We start from the raw sequence: 14,465 nt of genomic DNA, 5'->3' as shown, positions 1-14,465 counted from the left end.
TCCAGGAGAGCAGGAGAGGCGAAGGCAGACGGGCGGGGCGGGGGGGAGGGGAGAGCAGGGGATCGCCTGGGGCCCCAAGGGTGCGGAGCGGCGGGGAGGGGGGAGGATGGCACATAGCGAGGGGCCAAGGTCTCGGGAGGGATCGAGGACCCCCGGGTCCTTACCGGTCCCCAGGAACAAGAGCAGTAACAGCGGGAGGGCGGCGGGCCGGGCCATGGGCGGCCCGGGGCGCTGGGCCCGGGCCAGGGAAGGCTGCGTGTCCGTGTCCGCGAGTCCGTGGGTCCGGTTCCCCGGGCTACTCCCTTCCAGCTCCGGGGCCCGCTGTCGCTCCGCTCCGGAGCCTCGGCTCCCGCTGGGGCAGCTCCGGCCGCGGACACCTAGCCGCCTCTCTGACGTCACCGGAGGAGGGGACCCTTCCCGTCCCCTTCCCTCCGTCCCCCTCCCGCGCTCAGTCCTCTCCCCACCCCCAGCCAAGCCGAGCCCTCGGAGCCGCTCATCCCTGCTGCTCTCTGGACTCTAGCCACGCCCTCTTCAGGGCCTTTCCCTCCTGGACCACACCCCTCGGTGGCCCCGCCCACGCCACCAGGTTTCCCCACTAGGCTGCTTCTCGTCTTTGCCCCTCCAGGCATCAGCCTCTCCCCTCCCCCCGGGTCTCCTTTCCGCGCCCTATCCCAAGGGTTTGTGCCTCCTTCTTCCAGCCCCCACGAGGGAAGCGACGCCTTCTTCAGCCCAGAGTCTTTCTCGGCCTTCCTGGCTTCTCAATCTAGGTCTCTTGGTCTCAGCATCTCTCTGTGTTTATTTGTGTCTAATCTCTGTGGTATCTTGTCTCAGTGTGCGCAACTCTGTTTCCTTCTTTGTCTCTATGTATCTTTCTGGGCTGGTCTCAGTCTGTCTTTCTGTGGAATGGGTGTCTCAATGTACATTTCTCGGCTTGTGTGCCTCTATTTTTCACCTACACCTCAATACTTCAGTGGATGCGGGATCTCATCTGCTGCCTTCATTTCCTTCATGCCTGCATGGGCATCCCATGTTTCCTTCTTTCTCTTTCTAGCTCTGAACCCTAACAGATACCTGCCAATTATTTCAATACCCTAGGATGTAGCTCATTCGGACCAGTGATTATCACTCCTTAAAGGCAACTCACTAACGTCTCCCTGCCATTAGCTTTCAAATCTCAGCGAAGCATTTTTGTTCTCTCCTTAATCCAAAAACGATTCTTCTTGTCAGAGAAAGCAGGAGCAAAAGACACACTGAATTAGCCCTGCCCACTCTATGTTGACCAACACTAGTATCTCAGCCTTCCTGTCCCATCTTTTATCTTCCTCTGGTTTCCAACACAGCCTTTAAAAAAAAAAAAAAAGGCCTTTCTTTTGGTCTAGAAAACTCCCCACCATCCTTAGCTTAATCTAAGCCAGGGGTGAGGAACCTGCGCCCTTGAGGCCACATGTGGCCCTCTAGGTCCTCAAGGGCAGCCCTTTGACTGAATCCAAACTTCACAGAACCACTCATTCAGACTGATTCAGTCAAAGGGCCGCACTTGAGGGCCTAGAGGGCCACATGTGACCTCGAAGCTGCAGGTTCCCCACCTCTGGTCTAAGCTTTGCTGTTCCTGGCCAGATTCTTCCAGAACCATGGCCCTCTTATGTATCCAACCTCACTTACTTGTCTTGGCTCCCAACTTATCAGTGCCATAGGATTTTGAGCTGGAAGAATCCTTAACAATCCACTGTTCCAACTCCCTTATTTTATGTTGGGGAAACCGAGCCCCAGAGAAACTTACCCAAAGCCCCAAAAGTAGAAAACAGCAGAGCGTGATTTGAATCCAGGTCTTCTGACTCTTAAATTTATACCGCTTTAAAAAAATAAATAAATTGGTCAGTGAGTTCCCTGTCTCTCTGCGCATGTCTCTCCTATTTTTGCGAAATGTCGCTGTATCTATGTGCTTCTTCCTTCCTTCCTTCCTTCCGAGCTCAGCAGGGGTGCCAGCCACATCCTCCACGCATCCTCACCTGACTTCCACGTCCCCAGCTGGGAGTGTGTTCTCCCTTCTGAACTATCCTGAGAGTCCTAGACCGGCTCCCTCCCCCCACTTTGTATTTCACTAGAAATCTGGACTGGGAGTCCGAAAGGCCAGCCTTCAAATCTGGCCTCTGATAAATACTTGTTTACCCAATGTGTGACCCTTGCTAAGTAATTTGACCTTCCTAAGCCTCAGTAATTTCCACACCCATAAAATGGGGATGATAATAATAACACGTATCTCACAGGGTTGCAGTTGAGCTTCAGATTTCAGATAATTTATGTAAAGGCTTTTAAAAGCTTAGAGCTCAAAGTTAAAACCCTCCCCAGCCCACAGACAATAAACTGGTTAGCTCCCAGAGCCTCGAGTCTGCCTCTTCCTCTCTGGCTTTGCGCTCGGAATGCTTCCTGGGTAAGTGTTTGTTGAACTGAATTCTCTGCCTGCCTCTGTTCCATCCTTTTGCTTCTCTAGGAGTCTTTCTATCCAGGTTGTAGACAACCTAGGTCTTTCCCCATGTCCTCTTGCCTCTAGATTTTCCTGGGGATTCGCAAGGAACTGTTCAGAAGCCTGCAGTTGCTCCCAGCCCCACAAGGGGGCAGCACAGTCCTACTCCCAAGCTGGCCTTGGTTCTCCCATCTCTAAGGAGAAAGCCGGAAGGTTGTGGGAAAGATGGACTGTCTGTGTGTGTGTGTGTGTGTGTGTGTGTGTGTGTGTGTGTGTTGGAGGTTTGGACGGATGATCTCCCATGGTGCCCCTCGAATTTAGAATCACTCTCAGTCATGGCCCTGGTGTCTCCCTGTTTCTCTCTGGGACCATCTCTCCACACTGATATTGCCTCCACACCCCTATGTATCTCTCTAACCTTATGTCTCTCCCCTGGTGTCTCTTTCAGTCTGGATCACCGTTATCTCTGCTACTTATTCTTTGCCTCTGATCCATTAGGCTTTGCACCACAATGGAAAACATGCTGGATGCTGCGTTGAAGGACCTAAGTTCAAGTACTGGCTTTGCCAATTTAAACCCTCTCTATCCACCACTCTCATTTTATCTCTCCAGTCCTGAAGCCTGAGATGGGATTTCTCTTTGTAAAGACACAGAACAGGGCTGGCACAGACCACTGAAATCCAACTCCCTCATCTGGGGGAGGAGGAATTGAGGCCCAGAGAGGGGAAGGAACTGGCTCTGAGTCACACAGCTAACAAGAGAGAACCCAGGTCAGCTGACTGTCAAGTCTGAGGCTCTTTATTTTAGGAATGATAGTTCTTGTATCAAAATCACTTTATATCTCTTCAACTGGGGCTTTCTTATCAATAGGCTCAGATAGATTTATTTTGAGAGTGGAGGTTGGGTGGGAGGGTGGTTCAGAGAACTGAATTGAATTATCTGGACTTTTGTCTGACTCAGTGTCTCTGATTATGTTACTGTCTCAATTTGTCTCAATCACTCTGCCTGTAGAACAGTGTGCCAGAGTTGGGAGGAACCTTAGAACAGGGAATATCAGGGCTGGGAGAAACCTTAATACAAAGAATCCAGAATGTTGGAAAAAGAAGGGATTTTAGATATTAGAGACCATCCATTCTAACCTCCCCATTTTACAAATGGGCACCCTGGAGTCCAGAGGAAAAGGGATTTGCCCAAGGTTACACGTTAAAGTAGGGGCAGAGCTGGTCTCTGGACTTCCTGTCCTGGTCTCTCCTGCATTGAGAAGCTCTGTCCCTCTCCCACACGCTCCTCTTAACATTCCTGTGGTCACTGAGAAGAGAAAGAGGTGGCTGCCCAGTGGGGTCATCTGTGTGGTGTGAGGTGGTGTTGGTCACACCTGTACCCAAAGACCTCCAGCCCTGCTCTCGATTTTTTGGCCATTTTGAAGTCCAAGACACCTGCCTCACAACAGCCTTGGGAAGTTAGTTTTACAAATAGCCTTTCCTCTTTGTACAGTTGAAGAAAGTGAGGCTAAGAATGCCTGTGGGAGGTTAAGAACCACAAAACATTCTGAACCGAACCGGGAGACAGATTCTCATCTTCCCTTCCAGCCAAACAGCCTAACCCTCATTGAGGCTCTAGCCTAGAAGGGAGGCAGTGTGGCCAAGTGGAAAGAGCCCCAGGCTGGGATTTAGGACACTTCCATCCCAGCGCTACCTTTCTCAGGACCTTAGTTTCCCATCATTTATAAAATGGGCCCTTTGGGCTCCCCGAATCTAGGATTTCTTTTTTGGAAGGGCGTGCAGGGGGAAGGGAATTCTGTGTCTGAATATAAACTGTAATGGGCATTATGCAAATGAGGCAGGCCGTATGCAAATAGATGCCATTCCCCTGCTGGGGACAGAGCCTGGGGCTTCCCTTTATTAGCTGGGAGCAGGTGCTGGGCGGGATACCCTCGGCCTGTCCGTTGGGGTGTGCTCGACGCATGTGGGGGGGTCTCATGTGACTCTCCTCCACCCCCTGCCATCTGTCTTCCCTCAGATCCCAGTCTGCCCATCTGCCCCCAGACTGTCTCCTCTGTCTAGCTGAGTTTCTGGCTCTCTCCCCTTGGGGGTCTCTCCCCCTCCCTCAGCTTCTTTCTGTCTTTCCATCAACCTCTCTCCCTTGGCCTGAGATTTCTCATCTCCGTCTCCCAGTAGAGAGTCTCAGAGCCTTAAGACCACCTACTTGACATTCCAGAATTCAGTAGCCGGTAGTCGGCTTGGTGGTGATCAGGGCTGCCCAGGATGGAAGACAAATCTTCGATCCACCCCACCAGGAGGAGGAGCCTCCTGCCTCCAAGAGCTGGGACAGATCTCGATGTTCAGAAGCTTTTCCCAAATTGGCCTCGTGTTAATTTCCTCCCATTGTTCCTGGCTCTGCTCTCCGGGCCAAACAGAGTGGAGCTGAGCTCTCTTCCAGGAGACAGCCTTTCAAATCCTTGAAGACAGCCCTAATAGTCCCTGATCCTTCCCTTCCCCAGGCTAAACGGCCCAGATCCTTTCAATCCGGGCCCCGCAGGCCTTGTCGCTGACCAGCTTTTGTGCTATCCAGAACCGAGCCCCGTCCTCCCAAGGTGACCGGAACCCCTTCATTTTAGAAGGGAAACTGAGACTCCCGAAAGGGAAAAGGACACACAGCAAGAAAGTAACAGAGCAAGGGAATGGAAATCTCAATTTGCCTTTGTCTCTTAATGTTTCTGTGTTTCCTTCTCATGTACTTTTTCTCAGTACCTAATTGTTTTGGTTTGTTTATCCGTTAAAACCAGTCTCAAAATTGGAAAGTCCCTCAAAAGAAACACAGGATGTCCGAGTTGGGAGGGCCTTAGAACAGAGACTATCAGAGAACTGGAAGGGAGCTTAGAACCTAGAATGTAGTCACCTTGGTGGTCTTGGTGGGAAGGAATCTTAGAATGGAGAATGTCAGAGAGCTGGGAGGACCTTTAGAGCAGAGAGTATCAGAGAACCGGAAGGGAGCTTGGAACCTAGAATGTCAGAGCTGGGAGGGAACCTTAGAACCTAGAATGTCAGAGCTGGGAGGGAAACTTAGACCCTAGAATATAAGAACTGGGAGGGAATCTTAGAATGGAGAATGTCAGAGAGCTGGGAGGACCTTTGGAACAGAGAATGTCAGAGCTGCAAAGGAGCTTAGAACTTAGACCATAAGAGCTGGGAGGCTCTGACATTTAACGGATGGGGGAATGGAGATCTAGAGAACAGATGGGGTTTGCTCCAGGACACTCCACACTGGGATAGACTTGGTACTTGAAGCCAGCGGTCCTGTTCCATGACCTGAGTTTTCCCATGACGTTGGGCTACCCCACCCCTTTCGCTATTTCCTTGTCTCTTTTTCTCCTTCCATGCTCAACCGGGTCTCCAGCTTCCTCCCCAGGGCCCTCTAACCAGCAGCTGTGGGAACGTTTCACTCTATCAGTCTTCTGGCCTCTCCAGCTCAGCCGTGTAAACCTACTCAAAGGGGGTAGTAGCCCTTACAAGGACACACCTCCCCTGCCCCAGGTGGCTGCCTAGGTGCCCATCCCATCCCCCCCACACCCCCTTCCCAGCTGGACCCGACCTCATTAACTTTCCCTGTTTCATTTCCTTCCAAATGCTGGTCAGCTGTTTCCGGGGATTGGGGATAGAGGTGGGGTAGTGGGGTCCGGAACAGGCGGGGCAGGCTGTGTCTCCCACTCTTTCCCGAGAGCCCCCAGGCAGCGAGTTCAGAAACTAGGCTGGAGGAGTGGGTGGGCTGTTGGACGGTCTTTATTTAGTCTCCAGTGTTTTTGACCAAGGTGAAGGAAGGGTGAGGGGGTGGGCAGGGATCCAGTGTCAGACTATACAGCAGAAGGGAGGGAGTAGACCTCAGAGGCTGGTATAAATAGCTCCCTCCGCTGACCCCCTCCCCCCAGGGCCAGGCCACAGGCCAGAAGCCAAGGGATATTTCAGGGGCTGGGGGAAGGAGATTCTCATCTCTGAAGGGCTGGCCAGCCCAGACCCCATCCCATATCCCAAGTCTCAGGCAGGGGAAGGAAGTGGTGGGGGAAGGGGTGGCTGGGACCAGATTGAGGGTACTCCCCTGCTCCCACCACCTGCAAACAGCTCTCTCTTGAGTCTGGTGAAAGGCTGAAGGCGGGGTTGAGGGCACATCAGAGTCCTGAGGCTCAGCACTGCAGAAGGGCAAACAGAAGACCTGGGGTTAGGAGACCGTGCCCCCTCTCCCCTGACCCCCTCCCTGAGCCAAGCCCCTGGACACTAACCTCATCCCCAAAGCTATGGCCTCCTCGGCCGCTGCCCCCTCCTCCGCCTCCCGACAGTAGGCCTGTCTGTTCTGGGCGATCCATGCCAGGACGGCTCGGCTCTGGCTCAGGGGGCAGCCTGGGAGAGAAGAGAGAAAGGGGATAGTGGTCAAGAACAGGCATCAGGAAAGGTCCAGGGACCAGATCTGTGTCTGAGAACCCTCAGTAGGTGGGGATGAGCCACAGAGATGGGTCAGGGCCAGGTCAAACAAAAGGAAGGTGAAGGTCAGGAATGAAGCAGGTGCCAGGGACAGTCAGGATCCCAAAGCCCCCTTACCGCATTGTTTCCAGACTCTGCTTTTGCCTGGGCTGTCCCCCACATCTGGGATGTCCTCCCTCCTCCCTCTGGCTCTTGGCACCCCTAGTTTCCTCCCAAGTACAACCTTCTCTGAGAGTCTCTGGTGATTTCTCATTGCCCCAATGCCATCTCCCCATTTTGCCCCCTCCCCCTTGATAGTCCTCCTTCCCACCCCTGAAACCCCTACGGATTTATTTTGTCAGAGAGGTTATATTTATTCATGTGTATTCATGTGGTCCCCTCCCCCAGCCCAGACCCCCTGCCTGGCCTATGAGGGGCGCTTACTGAATGGATGCTGAGGGGTGGGATCAGAAGGGACAAGTCAGGGGGTGCACTCACGGGGGCACCTTCTCCCGCCTACGACAGCACCGACCCTTCTGACGCATGCAGTAGAAGAGAGCTACGACCAAGAGGAGCAGCCCCACACTGACGGCAGCCGCCATCACGGCCACGCCTGCCTGGGGGGCCTGTGAGGCTGCTGTGGGAGAGGTGAGGGGTCAGCTGGCAGCTCTGCCTCAGAGGAGGCGCTGCCCCCTGCCCCCAGGGAGGTAGGCTCACCTGCCTCAAAGTGGAAAGTATGCTGGTCATGGCCCAGGTGGTTGGAGGCCGTGCAGGTGACCCCCTCCCTGGCCACAGTCCCCATCACCTTCAGTTTCAGGGAGCTCTGGACCCAGCCACTGATGACTCTGTTTACCTGTGAGGGGCAGAGGTCAGGAGGCTGGGGGTCCCCATGCCTACGTCCTGTGAGGGGTGAGGTCAGGAGGCTGGGAGGCCCTATGCTTACGTCCCCATGGGGTTGGGGATAGTCAGGACACCTGGGCTCCTGAGATGTCAAGGGATCAAGCATCATCATCTCTGTTGGATAGGAGACCTGGATATCTGGGTTCCTGAGGGCTCAGGCTCCTCAGGGGCAGCCCCCGAATGCCGGAGCCCCTGGGCAGGGGATTCAGTGGCGAGGTCGGGGAGGGTCTCTTACTGGTTCCCCTTCATGATCCCAGCTCAGCTTTGGTGTTGGGTGTCCCCGGGCAGAGCAGGTTAGGGTCACCTCATCCCCTTCAGTCCAGCCACTGCTGCCCTGAGGCCGCATCTCCTCTGGCTTTAGCTCTGGTTCACCTGGTGGGGGTGGGGTGTGTGTGTGGAAAGACAGAGACAAGGAAACAGCCAGAGAAGAGAGACAGAGAAAGGGGAAATACAGAGATAGAGCCAGAAGGGAATAGAGAGAGATAGAAAGGGACAGGTAGAGAAGGAAAGAGACACACAGAGAGACAGGAGAGAATCAAGGAAGAGAGACGTGGCCAGGGGGAGAGAAGGCGGTGATAGGAACAGAGAGAAAGACCAAGAGAGGGAGTCACAGGGTGAAATGGAGAGACAGCAGTGAGTGCAGGGCCCTGCAGCCCTCCCGGCTCCTCTCTGCTGGCTCCAGGATCCCCTTCTCGCCCGCTCCCCGCCCTCTCTCCAGGCCCTGAGGTTACCCTGCACAAGCAGCTGTAGGTTCCGGGTCTTGGTGAGCCCAGGCAGCTTGGGCACTGAGGCCTCACAGGTATAGATGCCAGCCGAGTTGAAGGAGACATTGGTGAGAGTGAAGCGGGGACCCTGGTCCAAGGGGATGGAATCCTGGGGCACAGAGAGAGTGGGTGAGGTGGGGGGGAGGGTGGGCATTCACAGGGCACAGGCCCAGGGCTGAGGAGCCAGTGGGACGGGCTCGAGCCTCCTGCCTTACCTTCATCCAGACGACTTTGGGGGTTGGGTCCCCAGAGGCCAAGCAGCCCAGCTCTGTGCTGTCTCCCAAGGACAATGTCACATTCTCCCCGGGGCTCAGCTCCAGGGGGTCCAGGTCTGGAAGGTGATATACCATATAAAGAGAAGGGTAAGGGGAGAGGTCAGTGGGGAGAGAGACAGAGACAGAGAGGAGAGAGAGAGAGAGACAGAGAAAGAAGAGATGAGGAGAGAGCAAGAGAGAGGAGAAAATGAGAAAGAAAAGAGAAGAGAGGGAAAGAGAGGAGAGGACAGAAGAGACAGGTGGGTACAAGTCATCGCCCTTCCCTCCCCTCCCCCTCCTCTACCCTTCTTTATCGTCAGCCCCTTTGCTGGTTCTTCCTCAATGTGCTGGACCTTTTGGGGAGGGGGCTAGAAAGGGTGTCCTTGTTCTTGGGGGCTGTGGATGGAGAGAGGAAGCCAATGAATAAGACCCTCAGAGCCTTCCAAGCCTGCCCAAAAGAGATGGGCAGTGTGCTCTAGTAGAGAGAGCACTGAACTGGGAGTCAGCAAGACCCGAGTTTGAATCCTGCCTCAGATACTTACTAGCTGCATGACCCTCCCTAGGCAAATCCCTGAAGCTCTCTGCCTCAGTTTCCTTATCTGTAAAATGGAGATAGTAATAGCCCCAAGTAATAGTAGCAATAGTAATCCTAGGGTTGCTGTGAGGATCAAACATGTGTGCAAAAAGCTTTGCAAATGGGGGGCAGCTAGGTGGCGCAGTGGATGGAGCACTGGCCCTGAATTCAGGAGGAGCTGAGTTCAAATCCGGCCTCAGACCAAACACTTGACACTTAGTAGCTGTGAGACCCTGGGCAAGTCACTTAACCCAATTGCCTAAAAAAAAAAAAAAGCTTTGCAAATGGTGCTCTACCAACACAAGCTGCTGCATTATTATCCAGAGTTGATGGGGGAGATGCTCAGGGTTCTTAAGATCACTGAATCTCCAAGGGAGAAAGGCTTTATCAATTGTCAGATTTAATCCTTTTTATTTCCCTGGCATAAGAGGATAGAGCGCCAGCCCTGGGGGTCAGGAAAGACATCTTCCTTAGTTCAAATCTGGCCTCAGACACTTCCTAGTTGTGTGACCCTGGGTAAGTCACTTCACCCTGTTTGCCTCAGTTTCCTCATCTGTCAAAAGAGTTGGAGAAGGAAATGGAAGAACTCCAGCATCTGCCAAGAAAACCCTAAATATGGGGCCTTGAGGAGTCACACACAACTGACACGTTTGATAAGGGGGAGAGGAGGATGAGGTACGGGGAGACCCCGCCTCGGGGGCCTGCGGCCATTCCTTGGCCCCCCTTCTTTGCTCCTGCTCACATCCCACATGGATCTCCAACTTCTGGGTCAGCTCCACCCCTGGGTCGGCATCAAAATCGGCCACCTCACACTGGTAGAGGCCACTCTGGTCCCGGGAGATTCTCCCGAGGGTCAGTGTGCCGTTTGTATTGGTCTCTAGCGACTTTTCTTCTTTCTTTCCCTGGGAAAGACAAGGAAAAGAAATGCGTCTTTGCCCGCTGCTCCCTCAGCGGGCGAGAGACCTGGCGGGAAGCCGGCCTGGCTCTCGATGTGGGGAGCTATCCCTGGGCATCAGGGCTCCCCTAGGACACAGAGTCAAGGGTTTTCCTGGGGCAAGAGAAAAAGAGGGCTGAAGGCAGGAGAAATGACATCCCCAGGGCAGGGAATCGGGAGATCTCAGGAGAGGGTGTCGAGATTACTCCAAGAGAGGGAATCGAAGGTTGTTTTATCTAGGTTGGGCTCTAAAGAGGTGGGGGCGGGGAAGGAGGGGTACCTGCTTCAGGGTGAAGATGTACTCAGGGGTTGGGTTGCCGTCTCCTCGACAAAGCAGGCTGACGGTGTCCCCCTCGCGGACCCAGCCTCCAGGGGCTGCTGGGCTGGCCACCCAGAACTGTACATTCTCTGTAGGGTCTGTGGGGGTGTGGGAGAAGGGTGAGCACTCATTAGGGGTCAGAAGGCAGGCTTCGAGTGGTGAGCTCAAGGATTGAACAGGGGATCCAAAGGGGGTCCAGAGGTCAGGGTCAGGTCAGTGGCTGAGGCGCTCCCCAGTGTCAGGGGCCTGAGTCTTACCCGCTCGGCTATGGTCAGGGGTCATAGAATAGGGCTTAGTAGGTGGGGTCAGAGGTCAGGGATCAAGCTTATGGCAAAGGGGGCAGAGGTTGACATACTATGTGATGCACTGTCAGGTCAGGGGTCAGAAGCTGGCCACTGTCCTGTGTGTCGGTGGTTGGGGGGGCAGAGGTCGGGGGTCAAAGTGCTCACAGTGCAGTGTGAGATAGAAGGGTACGGCATCTTGCTGGCCCTGCTGGCCATTGGGCAGATGATAGGTGGCCCTGCAGTGGAAGGCGACATCTCGATCAGCCTTCTTGGGCCGAAGGTAGAGGATGCTGGTGAGGGAGTGGAGCCCAGAGGCCTCTCGGACAGTGCGGCTCACAGCATATAGCTCTGGGGGGATGACAGGATGGTGGGGGTTCGGTCAGACCCCGGCCTGACCTTCCCCCCATAGAAGGTGTGCTGCAGGCATCCCTATGACCGGCAGAGCGAGTGGGGAGGGGGGAGAGTCAGGCTTGCCCACTGCCTCTGATCTCTTCCCAAGCCCCTACCTTTAGGAAATCTCTGAACCTCAGTTTCCTCGCTTATAAAATGACTGGGTTGTACCAGATGGCCTCTGAGTTCTAGTTCTAAATTCTATCAGGAGAGGGATCCCCTGGGCTGGACAAAGTCTCTCCCTCCCATTCTGTCCACCTCCCACCCCCCCGGGGTCTCTGAAGCTCACCCCCACCTCCCACTCCCCCGGGGTCTCTGAAGCTTACCCCCGTTCAGCTCCGTGGGGATCTCCAGGGCCTCCCCATCCCGGTACCAAGTGATGTTGGGGGCAGGATTGGCATTTCGGCTGGTACATGTGGCTATCTGAGGGCGGAGGCTGACCATCAGGTTTGTGGGACTTGAGTGTCTGGGACCCCCTGCTTCTGCCTCACCAGAGCCCCAGGTGCCCCCCTCCCCCAGGGACCCAGGAGTTTTGGCCCTTAAGCAAGGCCTGCTTCTTCTCGCCGGGGCTTTCCTACCTCATGAGCTTTATCGTCAACCACTGAAATCGTTCCCTTGTTGGGTATGACCTCAGGAGGCTCGGGGGCCACTGCAGTGGATGGGGAGGAGGGGGTCCCATCAGTGGGAAGTGACCTCTTCCTCTACCCCACCCTCATCCACACAAGAACTTGGCGCGGCTCTCTCCCCTGCCAGTCTTTGTCTTTCCCTGCCTCCCCGCCCCCCGGGTTTTTTTCTCTCAGCCGCCTCTTTTCTCTGCTTTCTCTCCCTCTCCGACCATCTCTCTTTCCCTCTGTCTGTTTCTCTGCCCACTCCACTGGCATTTTGCTCTGGCCCCTGGTCAGCCACCCTCCTTCTCTCTCTTCCCAGAAGAGCTCGGGGCCTCACCTAAGACTCGAAGGTGGCTGGTGGCCTCTGTCTTTTCTGTGGTCCCATTAAGGATCTGGCATGTGTAGTCACGCTCATCCCCCATCTCGGCCGAGAGCAGTTGCAGGGACCCGTTGGGATGCAGTTGAAAGGGCGTGCTCGGCTTTAGACCAGGGTCCCCACTTCTCTTCAGAGCTCCCTTTCTTCCCACAGCAAAGACCAAGGGGGAGGTATTTCCCCAGCGATCTGTCTGTGGGGAAAGCACCAGGACAGAAGGTTTCAGGGTGTCTGATGGCGAGCCCCCGAGCCTCCCCTTTTCTCTCTTCTCTTGGCCTTCCTCCATCTGTTTTCTGCCTCTCTCTCCCCAGCCTTCTTTCTTGTTTCTGGGTGTTTGGTCCCTTTCAGTCTCTCCTTCTTCCTCTGTCTCATCTGTCTCTGATTCTGTCTCTCAATCACTTTCCTTCCTCACTGCACCTTGCTCCTTCTCGCTTTCTGTCTCTGGCCCCCTATCACCTAGCTAGCTCTGTGCACCTTCCCTCCACATCGGTCACTCACGACAAGCCACTGCAGTGCTAAGTGTTCTTTGCCGCCAGCCCCAGAGAAGGAGCAGTTCAGGGTCACTGGCTCCCCTTTCATGACTTCCACCAAGCGGGGTGCTGATACTCGTATCTCAGTCTGGGCACCTGGGGGGGTGGAGAGGAAGATACAGAGATTTGGTGGTCCCATTTTTGGATTCTCACCATCAGTCGGGGTCCCAAGTCTCCTGAGCCCTCAGCTCCTGCCCTCTCAGGAACCTAGGTATCCTGCTCTCCCACCCCCTCAGCCTGCTCAAGGACCTAGGCCCCCAGCCCTGCCCCTGGTGGTTGAGGGGAATGAGGTAGCCATCAGGTATCCACCCCACCCAAACTAAAGGGAGGGGAGAAGTGAAAAGGGGCGGGGTAACTGACTCTCCTCTTCCATTTATAAGTCTTTCTCTTTGGATCTCTTTGAATCTCTTCCTGTTGGGGTCTCTGTCTTTGTGTCTCTCAGTCTCTGGGTGTGTCTCATACTAGCTTTCTTAGTCTCTCCATCCCCTTCACGTCTGTTGGACCTTTTAGACTGATGTCTCTATGACTCCCAGATCTTTTTCGTTTCTCAGCCTCTATGGGGTCTCTAGGTGCCTAGAGAGATAGTTAGCAGCCCCCTATTTGTGGCCTCCTGGGAGCGGGGCGGGGGGGTGTTGGAGAAGGGAGGAGGAGGTAGATGAGGGGGGACAGGGCTGGGCAGGTTTCAGGAATGTAGGAGGGGTGGGGCCAGCCCAGACCTGCCTCAGCATGGCACAGCCCCTTCCTCTGCCCCCCCCATCAAGTCCTTTTCTCTCACCCCTCTGGGAGGGGAGGAGTGGGGAGAGATGAGTCATAAGAAGGGAAAAGGAGGTCCTGAGAAGGAATGGGGGGGACGCTGAGGGGAACAGGGACTGGGTGCCCAGATGCCTGGGTCCCTGAAGGGATGGGAGAACTGTGGGGCTCAGGTGCCCAGACCTACAGGGGCTGAGAATGCCCCAGTCCTTGCCCTAAGGGAGGTGGCTGAGGAGTCAGTAGCTTGGGTCCTTGAGGGGATGGGGACTGAAAGCCTGAGTTGAGGGTCCCTGAGAATACTGGCCCGAAGGAGGAGACAGGGCTAGGTACATGGAGAGAAACACGGGCCCTCAGGGAGGGCATCCCACATAGTGCTGCCTTTCTAGCTCCTTGCCAGGCCCCACCCAGCCCCAGGGGCTTAGGATCTGCTGAGTGATGGCTGGCAGGGGAAGAAGTAGAGGGCCTGTGTGCTCCAGGGAGGCTGGGCACTGGGCACAGGGGACTCTGGGGCCCAGGGGCCCAGCAACACAGCCAGCTTTGGGGCTGGAGGAAAGGACCCAGGGGCTTTGCGGCCCCTGGCCTCTCCAGACTTGTCTCCATCTCTGGGTTTTTCTGTGTCCCTCTGTTTTCCTGTGTCTGCGTCCCCAATTCTGTCTTGCTCCTCCCCTGTTTCTGTGTCTCTCTATCTCTGGGCCTCTCATGTCTGCCTGCCCCCCTGGCTCTCTCTGCCTCTGCCTCCCCCCACCCATGGCTCTCTCTCTGTCCCCCCATGGCTCTCTCTTTTCCCCCATGGCTCTCCCTCTCTTGTATCTCTCTGTTCCCCCCCCATGGCTCTCTCTCTCTCCCCCCATGGCTCTCTCTTTGCCCCCC

At 55.1% G+C, this 14,465-nt stretch overlaps 2 protein-coding genes across 6 annotated transcripts in view; both read right to left on the bottom strand.

Annotated features, from left to right (window-relative positions):
• The window catches only part of NECTIN2 (nectin cell adhesion molecule 2), a 28,909-nt gene extending 28,491 nt beyond the window's left edge, over positions 1 to 418 (bottom strand). The window contains exon 1 of one of the 2 annotated variants that reach the window (XM_027860697.1): positions 165 to 418. In XM_027860697.1, coding sequence (XP_027716498.1) covers positions 165 to 216 — 52 coding nt within the window. In that variant the 5' untranslated portion in view covers positions 217 to 418. The remainder of the gene's footprint in view (positions 1 to 164) is intronic. The other variant, XM_027860696.1, reaches the window with a different exon arrangement.
• Positions 419 to 6,221: 5,803 nt separating this feature from the next.
• Positions 6,222 to 14,465, bottom strand: part of BCAM (basal cell adhesion molecule (Lutheran blood group)) — a 9,371-nt gene continuing 1,127 nt past the window's right edge. For 3 of the 4 annotated variants that reach the window (XM_027860721.1, XM_027860723.1, XM_027860722.1), the window contains exons 2-15: positions 12,814 to 12,941; positions 12,280 to 12,508; positions 11,913 to 11,983; positions 11,661 to 11,757; positions 11,110 to 11,292; positions 10,622 to 10,758; positions 10,150 to 10,309; positions 8,795 to 8,910; positions 8,547 to 8,688; positions 8,051 to 8,187; positions 7,633 to 7,768; positions 7,414 to 7,552; positions 6,738 to 6,855; positions 6,222 to 6,647 (exon numbers count right to left, since the gene is read on the bottom strand). In XM_027860721.1, coding sequence (XP_027716522.1) covers positions 6,642 to 6,647; positions 6,738 to 6,855; positions 7,414 to 7,552; positions 7,633 to 7,768; positions 8,051 to 8,187; positions 8,547 to 8,688; positions 8,795 to 8,910; positions 10,150 to 10,309; positions 10,622 to 10,758; positions 11,110 to 11,292; positions 11,661 to 11,757; positions 11,913 to 11,983; positions 12,280 to 12,508; positions 12,814 to 12,941 — 1,799 coding nt within the window. In that variant the 3' untranslated portion in view covers positions 6,222 to 6,641. The remainder of the gene's footprint in view (positions 6,648 to 6,737; positions 6,856 to 7,413; positions 7,553 to 7,632; positions 7,769 to 8,050; positions 8,188 to 8,546; positions 8,689 to 8,794; positions 8,911 to 10,149; positions 10,310 to 10,621; positions 10,759 to 11,109; positions 11,293 to 11,660; positions 11,758 to 11,912; positions 11,984 to 12,279; positions 12,509 to 12,813; positions 12,942 to 14,465) is intronic. The other variant, XM_027860720.1, reaches the window with a different exon arrangement.

This window comes from Vombatus ursinus, unplaced genomic scaffold (genome assembly GCF_900497805.2).
Source record: "Vombatus ursinus unplaced genomic scaffold, bare-nosed wombat genome assembly UNPS02014239.1, whole genome shotgun sequence".
In the NCBI taxonomy this organism is placed as follows: Eukaryota; Metazoa; Chordata; class Mammalia; order Diprotodontia; family Vombatidae; genus Vombatus; species Vombatus ursinus.
The sequence above is the reverse complement of the archived record's forward strand: the minus strand, read 5'-3'. Positions and strand labels throughout refer to the sequence as shown.